This window comes from Anolis carolinensis, chromosome 3 (assembly GCF_035594765.1).
Source record: "Anolis carolinensis isolate JA03-04 chromosome 3, rAnoCar3.1.pri, whole genome shotgun sequence".
Classification (NCBI taxonomy): domain Eukaryota; kingdom Metazoa; phylum Chordata; class Lepidosauria; order Squamata; family Dactyloidae; genus Anolis; species Anolis carolinensis.
The window spans coordinates 36,674,688-36,686,844 of NC_085843.1; the positions used below are offsets into that span (position 1 = coordinate 36,674,688).

Below are 12,157 nucleotides of genomic sequence, written 5' to 3' on the forward strand. Positions count from 1 at the left end.
GTATAAATATAGGAAAGAAGAAATCTTTACAGAATATGCTCCCCCTACAGGCTTATCTGTACCGACAATATGGTCCTTCAGGTTACACTGGTGATTCTCAACCTGTGGGTCCCCAGCTATTTTGACCTTCAACTCCCAGATATGCTAACAGCTGATAAACTAGCTGGGATTCCTGGGAGTTGTAGGCCAAAACACCTCGGGACCCACAGGTTGAGAACCACTGGGTTACACTCTTCATTTGAATTGATTACTAATCCAAGGTGTATAGTTTTCAACAATTTCAATGTCTCCCTCATCAACATTAATGTGGAGTTGGTTTCTTTGCCCTTTCAGATTCTACATTGTCTATGATCGCACATTCATGTTAACACTTTTTAACCCATAGATCAAAGTTGTTGACTTTTCTTTTGAGTTTCAATTCCAAGCAATTTACTAATTATCTCCCAACATCAGTATCTTAAAGCCAGTGTGGTGTATGACTGCCAAACTGGGGTTGATATGTGGAAGTGGAACTGAGATGCAGGGTCAGATCCCTTTTCAACCTTGGAATGTCCTAGCTAACTTTAGGCCAGTCTCTCAACTAGAAAAACCTCACACTGTAAAGGATAAAAGAAGATGCTGAGACAGCCATGTACGGTACTCAGAGAAGTGTCTCAGATAAAGGCTGGGGATGCATGTGTAATAATTAATTTCTCTAAATTATCACAATCTGCAGGGAGAAATTGTATCTCTATATGAAAGTCTTGCTTTACTTTATCAGCTCATGTGTTCTGCAAAACAAAACCCTAATTAATTTTGAATAATTAGTAAGGAAGCTCAGGTTTTATAAGACATTCTGTTTTGATCTCTTGGCTTACAATTAGCTGAGCTTGCTTATTTCATCAGAACCCAAATTGAAGAGAAGAATATATGGGTTCAGTCCTGAAAACAGCAGTCATATTTATAGTTCTGGCTAAATATTATACACTAAATGCTCAATTGTATTTAAAAGGTTTGTTTGGATTTTTAAAAACCGCCTGGAATGGGGAAAATGAACTAGGGGCACTCATCTTGTTCTACAGTTTCAATAAGACCTCCTTGATCCTATTTTTGGCTACAGAAGGTAAGATGTCAATCTGAACTCCATGGAGAAATACAGTTAACAAATAAGACAGCAGCCTTGTAGAGCAATGTTTCTCAGGTTATGTGATGTGGGGACTAGCAATTTTTTTCCAGTCTGCCAAGGACCAGAACCATATTTGCACCTGTTTGAAACCATATTTGCACCTGTTTCTGGAAACTCACTCATCTATTGACTGCCATTTTGAGCAACATTGCTGAATAGTATTCAAACTGACCTAGATGTGAGTCCTATTCGATTAAGCAACGCTTGCCTTTAAATAGACATACTGTATATAAGATCAGCTATTAGACAAGGAAAGACAGATGCTACCATGCCAATGGTGAAGATGCAAAACAGCAGAAAGCATAAATGTGAATACATCATGGCCTGTCTTAAAGCTCTGAAATCACTCCAGTGCCCTTAGATTTGGTTATAGCTCTGTCCTGTTGCTGTTGTTAACAAGTTGCTAAACAAGTTAGCTTTTGTTTCCAGAACTTGGGAGCTGAATAAGAAAACAAAGTTTCTTTTAGTTGTTTCCCCAAATCGTTACTGCCTCTAACTACTATAGAATGTGCTTATAATTTAATGAAGAACAGCATAATTTTTAATGTTGAGATCATGACTTCATTAGTGTCTGAGAGAGGAATATCAGATAGTTCAAATGCTGACTTGTGCTGTGCCTCATAAATAATTTTATTGAAAAGCAATTTAAACTATCCATGTTACTTTTGAAAAACAAGGAAGCAAAAAGATGTGCAATTTAACTATGACGATAGTGAACTGGTTTTTTTTTAGCCATAACAGCAACGAATTATTTAATAAGCAACTTTCTATGTTTTTCTAAATGCAAACCATTAAAATGTCATGGATTAAGTGACTCTGAAGTTTAGCGATTATAGCTGTATTTGCAACTGCATAGGGCATCACTCAGTGAATTTCCTCCTCTAGTCATCCCTAATGTTACTTCATTGAGTTCATATGGCTTCTGAGATTACACAAAATTTATAAGGCCCACAGGAATGTATCTAGTTGGTTTTATTCCTCAGCACAAGATTAATCACAAAGGACTGAATAATCAACTAGCCTCTCTGTACACAACAACCTTATTTGGTTGTGAGATGTGAGAAGCTGTCTCTGAGACTGTTTTGAGTCTGATCTCAGTAGTTCTTCTTCCCAGTCTCAAACTATTACTGTCCATCACATAAATCAAAATGAACAAGGACCATTAATCCTGGGGTTATTTCTGACACAGTGTGGCCTGTTTTTGTTTATTGACACCACCAGCCACATGGGTTCTGTCTAAAACAATATAGTTCACTGTGCGCACATGTTAGTTATTCAATGTGATGGAAGATCCGCTTTTATACATTTATATTTCATAACCACAGGACATACTTTTCAAGTGCTGCCATTCCTTGCTGATATAAAAAAATATTCATGTTAAACATAAACAAAACAGGAACTATGTTATGGAACTGTATTTTTATTCCTCATTTTCTAGCCAAGATTAGCTCCCAACGTGGCTAACAAAAGCTTCAGAAGGATCAAATGTAACTACTTCCTTGAGTGGAACATCCTATTCTGAGCCTTGCCAGTTAATGACAGAGTTAAGGGTGCACTTCCTTCTCTCCAGGGAAGAGAGGAAATCTAAATTCCAGGTTAGAATGGAATTAAAATAAATGTCTCTTTTTCAAAGTAAGTGTAATTAATCTATTGCTTTAAAAGCTTTTTTGTGATGTAGTGACCCTTTCCCCATTAATTCACCTATATTTGGCATAGGGGAACTCTAGATGTTTGGGACTTTCACACCCAATTACTACATACATTGCTATTTGAGGCATGGGCAGTCATTATGTCAGTGCTGAGGGCATAGGTTCTTTGTGTGAATCTTGTGTGAAAACCCTTATAATAAGTGCTTTAGTTTCTAAGAGCCAAAAGACACTGAAACTTAAAATAGCTGTGAAGGGATAGACTAAATTTGAAAAATGTACATAAGGTTTATTTGAAAACAAAAAAGGAGAATATTCACTTTTGCAGTGTCTTTCTAGTCTAATCTTATATAAAACCCTGCAGGAATTCTTTGTTTTATTCTTAGCTGTAAAATAGTTGCCTTTCCATTGAGACTATTCTTGCAAGGAATTTCAAGAAAGTGCAATATAGGGGGATTATAGTTCCCCCCAAATTTAATGCAATTCTAATGCTCTTCTGATTGACGGTGAAGTTTGATGAGTGAGGTGAAACAGAGTAAAATTAAGAAGCTGTTAATGTCTTGGGAAAATTCAAGAGAGAAACAAAGAAATATATAATCGAGAGGAAGCCAGGATGAAGGTTTAAAATGAATGAGTGGAGAAAGAAAACAGATCTGTTTCCATTTTTATGACATTCATTTTTTCCAAACATAAGCTCGTTCCTTTGTTTCCACATCAACTTTTAAAAAATTGGATAAAAATTCATGCGCAGAAACAGAAACACTCTCTCCTTCTCCCTCCCCCTCCCTCTGGTTAACCCACATCTTAACATAAGACCACAGGTAAAACCATGTTAATGAAACCCCAGGCCTACCTTGCCTAGCATTCCCCCCCCCCCCCCACAGATAAATGATTATATGAGGCTCACCACAGATGGATTATTATGTGAAACCCACAGGCAGAACAGTATTATTTATTTATTTATTTATTTACAGCATTTATATTCCGCCCTTCTCACCCCGAAGAGGACTCAGGGCGGATCACACTACACATATAGGCAAACATTCAATGCCTTTTAACATAGAACAAAGACAAGACAAACATAGGCTCCGAGCAGGCCTCGAACTCATGACCTCCTGGTCAGAGTGATTCATTGCAGCTGGTTACAGCTGGCTTGCTCTCCAGCCTGCACCACAGCCCGAGCCCAATAGCACTGCCTGGTTCATCTTTCTGATCAGTTGGTATTTAAAAACATATTACCTGTAATACTAGATTAAGTATTGTATATAGCTGTTGTAACTAGGAGCTACTGATTGCCTCAACATTTTCATGAAAAAATATTGGTCGCGATTGCATCTCTATATCCTGATGCGGACCCTTAGATCTTCCGGGGAGGCCCTCCTCTTGCTCCCACCACCGTCCCAGGTACAACGATTGGTGGGGACGAGGGAGAGGGCCTTCTCGATAGTGGCCCCCCGCCTCTGAAACACCCTCCCCAAAGACATATATGCCCCATCAGTAGTATCCTTCCGTATGGACCTGAAAACCTGGTGGTTTCAGCAGGCTTTTGGAAATGACTAACCTGAAACCCTAGATGCCACATGACCACCATACGGTCCCTGTTCTGTGCTTTACCCACTTCCTTTGATTTTTTTTTAATGGGTGCTAGTTTAACTAATTTAACCCTTGCTAGCTACTCAGCAGGTCTGAAGTGGTGTAATCTTGGCCTATGCTCTCTGCTATGCATTCACACTTCACCCCTGGCTTTATGTTATTTTTACTGTTTGGCCCTTACCCTAGCTATTACAGCTATGTTGTTCTATTCGGAAATTAAGCCCATTGGTTGTTAAATCACCCAATGGAGTAATCTGAAACTGTTTTTATACCTAAAGAACACATTGTTTTAAATTTTTATTATGCTTAAGCTGTTGTTTTATTATTGGACTGTTGTATGTTGTATGTTGGTATTGAATGTTTACCATGTGTAAACCGCACTGAGTCCTCATGGGAGACATGGTAGGAACGTGAAAATGAGAACACCCAGACCTGGAATTCCCTCCCTAGCAAGGCTAAAATGGCTTATGAATTGTTGTCCTTCAGACAAATTATAAATTCAGGATTTTATAGAATGGCTTAATTAAGGTGCTAAATTGTTTTAAATTGTACTGTTTTAAATTATTACTTGAAATTGCATATTTTAATACGGGTAATAGTTTCATTCTGTTTTAATGATGATTCTTTGAATGTTTTTAACTATATTATAATCATTTTAATTTCTAAGCTCCTGATCTTTGGGAAAAGTTAGAATTTGAATAAAGATAACAAGAACAACTCCAAGATCTGTTTCAAAGGAGGTTCCTGGTACCCTGTCAGCACCTATGTGAATTTGCATACATTTTGCCCCACTCTATATTTAACACTGTTTCTCATATTCAACAAGTTATCATCTACTGCTTTCCCCCCAACAAACAAAAACAGCTGGAACAAACATTATTGTCCCAGTAAATCTACTGGATTTTTGCCATTGGGGCACTTTTTTTTGGTCCTGGCCAATATAGTATATTGGCCCCGTGCTATTTTTAAATTAACCATGAGGCAATAAAATAGTTTTGATGTTCTCTAGTTTAGAGTAAATTGGCCTCATTCTAAGACAACATATATATTCTGGAATTCACTTTGGTGAGGAAATACTCCGCACTAAAAGAAGTATGTATTTTATTTCATTTGATTTTATTTAACTGTATATGATTTTATTTTTCTTTTATTCAGCCTACTGGGCCCTGGAGGTGAGTAGAACACAAGAATTTTCTGCAATAAACATTTTCTTGGATATAGGACATTTTTAAGCCAATCCACAATAGATTGGAATTTTCCCCTCGAGTTGCAAAATCCTCCACAATTGCACTACCTTCCATGGTGTGTGTTCCTATGAGGAAGGTGGCTATGATGATAGTGCAGTTAGCAGACCCAGAAAAGTTCAAGAGGAATCCCCTTTAGGAATTTGCCACCCCAACTACCAGTGGAAGCTACCACAGAATCACCTGGAGGGACAGATAGATGTGCATACACCCCCCCCCCCCCCCACACACACACACATACACAAACACACAAATAACAGGAATAAGAATGAGTGTGTGTGAGAGAGATGGTTTTAGTACTATTAGCCATATATTCTTTGAAAATCTTTGTCAAGTCTATCTTGCTACACATATTCCAACTCAGGAAAAAAATACAGGATGGCAAGGCAGAGGCATGAGTAATGATGCAATATGACTCCAGTATCCTAGCTTCCTAGGACCTTGAAATATAATGTCCTAAGATTTTTGGGCATGAACTAAAACATTTAGATGGTGAACTAAAATCAGTATCAATGATACATGAAACAAACCCTCATTTAACAGTCTTCTCACATTCACAGGGCAGGAGAGAATGACTCCTGGCAAGTGCTGAAACTTGAAATTCTTGGTATAGCGATATATTCAGGAGTGCTCTGAATCTTATGAGTCTGAGTGACAGGAAGAGACTCAATTTTTTCTATAGCATATATCCAAAATGCACTTCTCAGTAATATTACTTCTGTCTTGTTGAAATTCAGCATCAGATGGCATGCTGTATTAGGCAGAGAGAGGCAAGTGCCTCATGGGGCAAATGGTGGAAGGCATCACTGGTAACCTACTAGCCATGCCTACAGCCTATGGCTGTCTGTTGGAAGGCAGAGCTGCTTGTGTCACAGCTATAGGCACTTTGGCTTCTACTGCCCTCCCCAAAATTGCCTGTTGACTTCACGTGAGGAAGAGAATATTATCCAGTGACATCAAATCTCTATGCCAGGGGTTCACTGGCATCTCCTAGAGCAGGGGTCCTCAAACTTTTTAAGTGGAGGGCTGGTTCATGGTCCCTCAGGCTGTTGAGGGGCCGAATTATCATTTGAAAAAAAATACGAACAAATTCCTATGCACACTGCACATGTCTTATTTGTAGTGCAAAAAAAAAAAAACCCCAACAACAACTATTTATTTATTTATTTACTACATTTATACACCACCCTCTCTCTCCCCGAAGGGGACTCAGAGCGGCTTACAAGTTGTATGTACATACAATATATCAGGGGTCCCCAAACTTTTTAAATGGAGCCAATTCACGATCCTTCAGACCATTGGAGGGCCGGACTATAGTTGGCCACCGAGCAATAATAATTAACAACAACAACAACAATAATAATAATGAGTTTTGGAAGAGACCCCTTGGGCCATTTAGTCCTATCCCTTTCTGCCTTTGTGCACCGATAGCACAAGGAAAGCACCCCTGACAGATGGCCACCCAGCCTCAATGTTAATAATAATAATAATAATAATAATAATAATAATAATAATAATAAGGGTTGTAAGAGAAGAAGAGACCCCTTGGGTCATTTAGCCCAACCCCCTTCTGCCCTTGTGCCATGGGGGCCGGATAAATGGCTTCGATGGGCCGTATCCGTCCCCCGGGCCTTAGTTTGGGGACCCCTGTCCTAGAGAGAGATTTCAGGAAATCTCCACTAAACTCTGACAAATTCTGCCACAGTAGCATTCTCATTGTTCATATTAACTTCAGGTGTACATGTAACATTGTAACATTTTTCAAATCCCTTAACTAGTTGTTATATCATTTTGAAGATTTAAATAATGAATAATATTTTCTCCATTTCTTTTTTATTAGTGATTTCTTTATTAATATATATACCTCATATTTTGACTTTGGACATACTGCAAAATGGATGAAAAATGAGCAGTGTGTCCAGGGCTGCATGATTATAAACAGGGATAAAATTGAGGAAGTAACTGAATATGTGTATCTTGGATAGCAAATACAGTCAAATAATTTGGCAAATGGTGAATGGGCAAGAAGACATAAGGCAGCTTGGATGGCTTTTAATCGAAACCGGACAGTGCTAACAAATGACAAGCTGCCAATGAAAGTCAGAGCAGATAATTTCAACACTACAGTTTTACCGGCAATATTATACAGTACGTATCTGAAACATGGTCAACAACAAAGTCAGAGGAAAAACTGGTGGTGACTCAAAGAGCAATGGAAAGAAGGATGTGTGGCATGACAATATGAGACAAAGTCAGCAATAAAGAGTTGTGTCAAAGAACTGGAGTACGCAATGTGGTCAATGAAATTTATGAGACAAAAAGACGATGGGCTGGTCATATTGCATAAACAAAAGAAAACCGATTGACATGTTGACTAACGAACTGGATATTAAGAGACCACAAGTGGCCATTGGGCAGACCTCATACTCAATGAGATGAACCAACAGTTAAGCTATTCGGCCAAATATAGAAAAAGAAAAACACAGGGTCATATATTTAGCAAATGGTAGATTTGCAGGAAGCACAGAGTAGATTGATGACAAATTGGATAGGATAGATACCTTATATATGCCTTATTATTCATACTTTCGTATATGTATTGTGTGTAATATGCCTCATAGAACACCTCAAGTTGGGATTCATACTCCCCCCCCCCCCCTGCTACAGAAAACTGCAGGAGTTACTACCTCAACCATTTGTCATTGGGTGCCTTCAAGTCATTTCTGACTGAAGGTGACCCAACAGTGCAAGGTTTTTTTGGGCCAAAGCAGTTCAGAGGTGGGGTTGCCTCTCAGCAGATTTCCAAATTGATCAAGCAGAAATTTAAGTCTGGCCTCTTGGTTGTCATGCTGGTTCCCTTGAAAGTTAGATTAAAAAACCTACTATGATTCATAACCTTGAATGAGAATGGAGAGAATGGAGGGAGGGAGGGAAGATGAAAGGATAGAAGGAAAGGGAAAAAAAGAAAGGGCATACTTTGGCTTGCTGTGAGTTTTCCGGGCCATATGGCTACGTTCCAGAAGCATTATCTCCTGAGGTTTCACCCAAATCTATGGCAGGAATCCTCAGAGGTTGTGAGGTCTGTTGGAAACTTGTCAAGTCGGATTTATATATCTGTGGAATATCCAGGATGGGAGAAAGAACTCTTGTCTGTTTGAGACAGGTGTGAATGTTTCAATTGGCCACCTTGATTAGCATTCAATGGTCTTTCAGCTTCAAGGTACGGCTGCTTACTGCTTGCAGGAATCCTTTGTTGGGGAGTATTAACTGGCCCTGATTGTTTCATGTCTGGAATTCCTGTTATCTGAGTGGTATTCTTTATTGTCTTGATTTTAGAGTTTTTTTATACTGGCGGCTAGATTTTGTTCATTTTCATAGTTTTCTCGTTTCTATTGAAATTGTCCACATGCTTGTGGATTTCAATGGCTTATCTGTGTAGCCTGACATGGAGATTGTTAGAGTGGTCCAGAATCTCTGTATTCTCAAATAAGATGCTGTGTTCAGGTTGGTTCATCAGGTGCTCTGCTATGGCTGACTTCTCTGGTTGGATTAGTCTGCAGTGCCTTTCATGTTCCTTGATTTGTGTTTGGGTAATGCTGCATTTTGTGGTCCCTATGTAGACTTTTTTGGGCCAAACTAGTTCAGACTTCCGGACAGGCCAAGCAGGAATTTGAACCTTTGTCTCTTGGTCCAGCACTTGGCTGTCATGCTGGTTCCCTTGAAAGTTAGATTTAAAAACTACTACAGTTCATAACCTTGAATAAGAAGGGAGGAAGGGAAGAAGAAAGGAAAGAAGGAAAGGGAAGAAAGAAAGAAATGGCATACTTTGCCTTCCCCCATTTTTCAACTAACCCCACGGGACCTGCTCAGCTTCCCTCAGAGGTGTGACTACATTTCCCGCTGGGGAGCCAGGCTGCCAGGGCTGTAGCCAAGGGGGAGGGGTTAGGGGTTCACACCCCCCCCTAAATTTTTCAGGTTTAAAAAAAAAACCCCGGTTTACTCATGAATTTTAAGTGGTTAACCAAATCCTCATGAGTGGCCACTGAAGTTTATCTGTGGAACTCCCCCCCCCCCCATGAAATCAGAACAGCCCCCTCTGTCTTGTCTTTTAGGAAAAAAAACTTAAAACATGGTTATGGGACCAAGCATTTAAGCAGTAACCATAGCTGAGTGCCCACTGATGTTTACTGATGGAGCCTGATTTCAGAAAACGCCCTCCATGCAATGTGGCCAAGGAGACCGCAGGGCCACTCCTAGAAGCATAAAATCATAGTTGGAAGAGACCTCATGGGCCATCCAGTCCAACCCCCTGCCAAGAAGCAGGAAATCGCATTCAAAGCACTCCTGACAGATGGCCATCCAGCCTCTGCTTAAAAGCCTCCAAAGAAGGAGACTCTGCCACACTCTGGGGCAGAGAGTTCCACTGTTGAACAGCTCTCACAGTGAGGAAGTTCTTCCTAATGTTCAGATGGAATCTCCTTTCCTGTAGTTTGTGGTTTATTTATTTATTTACAGCATTTATATTCCGCCCTTCTCACCCCGAAAGGGACTCAGGGCGGATCACATTGCACACATAAAGGCAAACATTCAATGCCATAACACAGAACAGAGACAGAGACAAGACACAGGCACGGGCTGGCCTCGAACTCATGACCTCTTGGTCAGAGTGATTTGTTGCAACTGGCTTACTTTCCAGCCTGCGCCACAGCCCGGCCTGGTTGCTACTTGTCCTAGTCTTCAGGGCAGCAGAAAACAAGCTTGCTCCCTCCGCTCTATGACTTCCCCTCACTCATGAATTTTAAGTGGTTAACCAAATCCCCATGAGTATCCACTGAAGTTTATCTGTCTTGACGTTCATCGATGGAACCTGATTTCTTAATTATTTTGCGTAATGGAACTATTCTTCATGATTCGCTAAAAAAAAAAAGTTTCCAACCTCCCCCCCCCCCCCCGATTTTTTTTCTAGCTGTCTGCCCTCAGAAAGCGCCCTCCGCGCCATGTGGCCAAGGAGACCTGAGGGCCACTCCTGGGAAGAGTGAGAAGGCTCCTGGGGAGTCCCCATTTCCTCGCCAAAAGTCCGCTTCGGCACCTTTGACGGGCTAAGGACATCTCCACACACACACACACACACACACACACCTCTTTCCTCGAGAGACGTTTGGAGAGAGACAGAATGGTCGTCCAATGGTCCAGTATCTACTGTATTCTAGGGAGCTGGGGAGGCTTTATTTCAGGCAGGGGCAAACTTGGGCCCTCCAGGGGTTTTGGACTAAAACTCCCCACTTTCCCTCCACCATCCCGGCGCTGAGGGGGGTCGGTCAGGTGAGAGAGGGCGCGAGGCAGGTGGGAGAGCGAGGGCGCGCGCGGAGGGGAGGGGGGGTTGAGCCTCCGAACTTTGGGACGAGCGCCTTTTCGGGGCGGGGGCGGGGAGCGCGCGAGAAGGGAGTCAGGCTGCTTCCACGCGCCTGTCCTTCTCCAAGCGGGAGGCGTTGGTGGCCCCTCCCTTTTCTCTCAGGCCATTCCAGCCGGACAAATCCCCCCCCCCCCAATCCCATCCCATCCCTTTCTCTGTGCCTCTCTTCTCCTCCTTGTCCTGCTCCTCCGGCGGGGCGTCGTCCAGTGGTCCAAAGCAGCCGCGCCTCCTCCTCCTTCGCCGCAACTGGGTGGCGCTCTCGCTCCGGCTCGCAGCCTCGCCTCTCCGGGGCTCCGGAGCCTCCCGGGCGGCGCAAAGCGGGCGGTCCCGGGACAGCAGCAGTGGTGGAAGCAGCAGAAGAAGCAGCAGAAACAGCGGCAGCATTAACCACGGCAACGGCCACGGCGGCGGCGGCTGCTCCTGCTGCTGCAGCGGGAGGAGCTCTGCTGCAGCGGGAGCCGCCGCCCCGGCTCGGGAGCTCCGGCACCTAACGGCAGTCGAAGAGGAGGAGGAAGGAGAAGAAGGCGCAAGGAGGCAGGGCGCTTGGGCTGCCGCCGCCGCCTCCGCTGCTGCTGCCGCCCGAGCTCGGCATGACTGGCAAGGGCGCCTCGAGCTGGGGGCTTTGGGTGGCCCCTTTGGCGGCGCTGCTGTCTCTCCGAGGTAAGCGGCGCCTGGGAGGGAGGGAGAAAAGGAGGGAGGGAGGGGTTGTCCCTTGCACCCCTTTCACCTTAAGCGAAACGTTGCCTGGTCTCCCGCCTCGGAGTCGCCCTCACAACTTTGGCCCCTGGGCGGTATCACGCCTTGAATTGGGGTAGCCAGCCTCCGTGCTCCTTGGAGTGTTAAGAGACCCGAGCAAGTTGATGCAAAGTCCCACCGTGAGCTTCTCTCCTCTCTCTCTTTCTCCTCGACACCTCCTTACCTTCCCATCGCTCTCACCCCTTTGCAAAATCACCTTTCGTCTCTCCTTCCAGACACGGAACAAGAAAGAACAGTATGTACTCTATCTGTGCGTGTGTGTATGTGTATGGAGAGGAGTGGGAAAAAAAGAAGTCCACTTTGATTATGTGACCTTTCAAAGAACAGCACCTCCACTCGT

General features: G+C 42.7%; 1 protein-coding gene across 1 annotated transcript in view; it reads left to right on the top strand.

Annotated features, from left to right (window-relative positions):
- Positions 1–11,199: 11,199 nt before the first annotated feature.
- The window catches only part of igsf11 (immunoglobulin superfamily member 11), a 267,251-nt gene continuing 266,293 nt past the window's right edge, over positions 11,200–12,157 (top strand). The window contains exon 1 of the mRNA XM_008107885.3: positions 11,200–11,721. Within this exon, the coding sequence (XP_008106092.1) occupies positions 11,652–11,721 (70 nt within the window). The 5' untranslated portion in view covers positions 11,200–11,651. The remainder of the gene's footprint in view (positions 11,722–12,157) is intronic.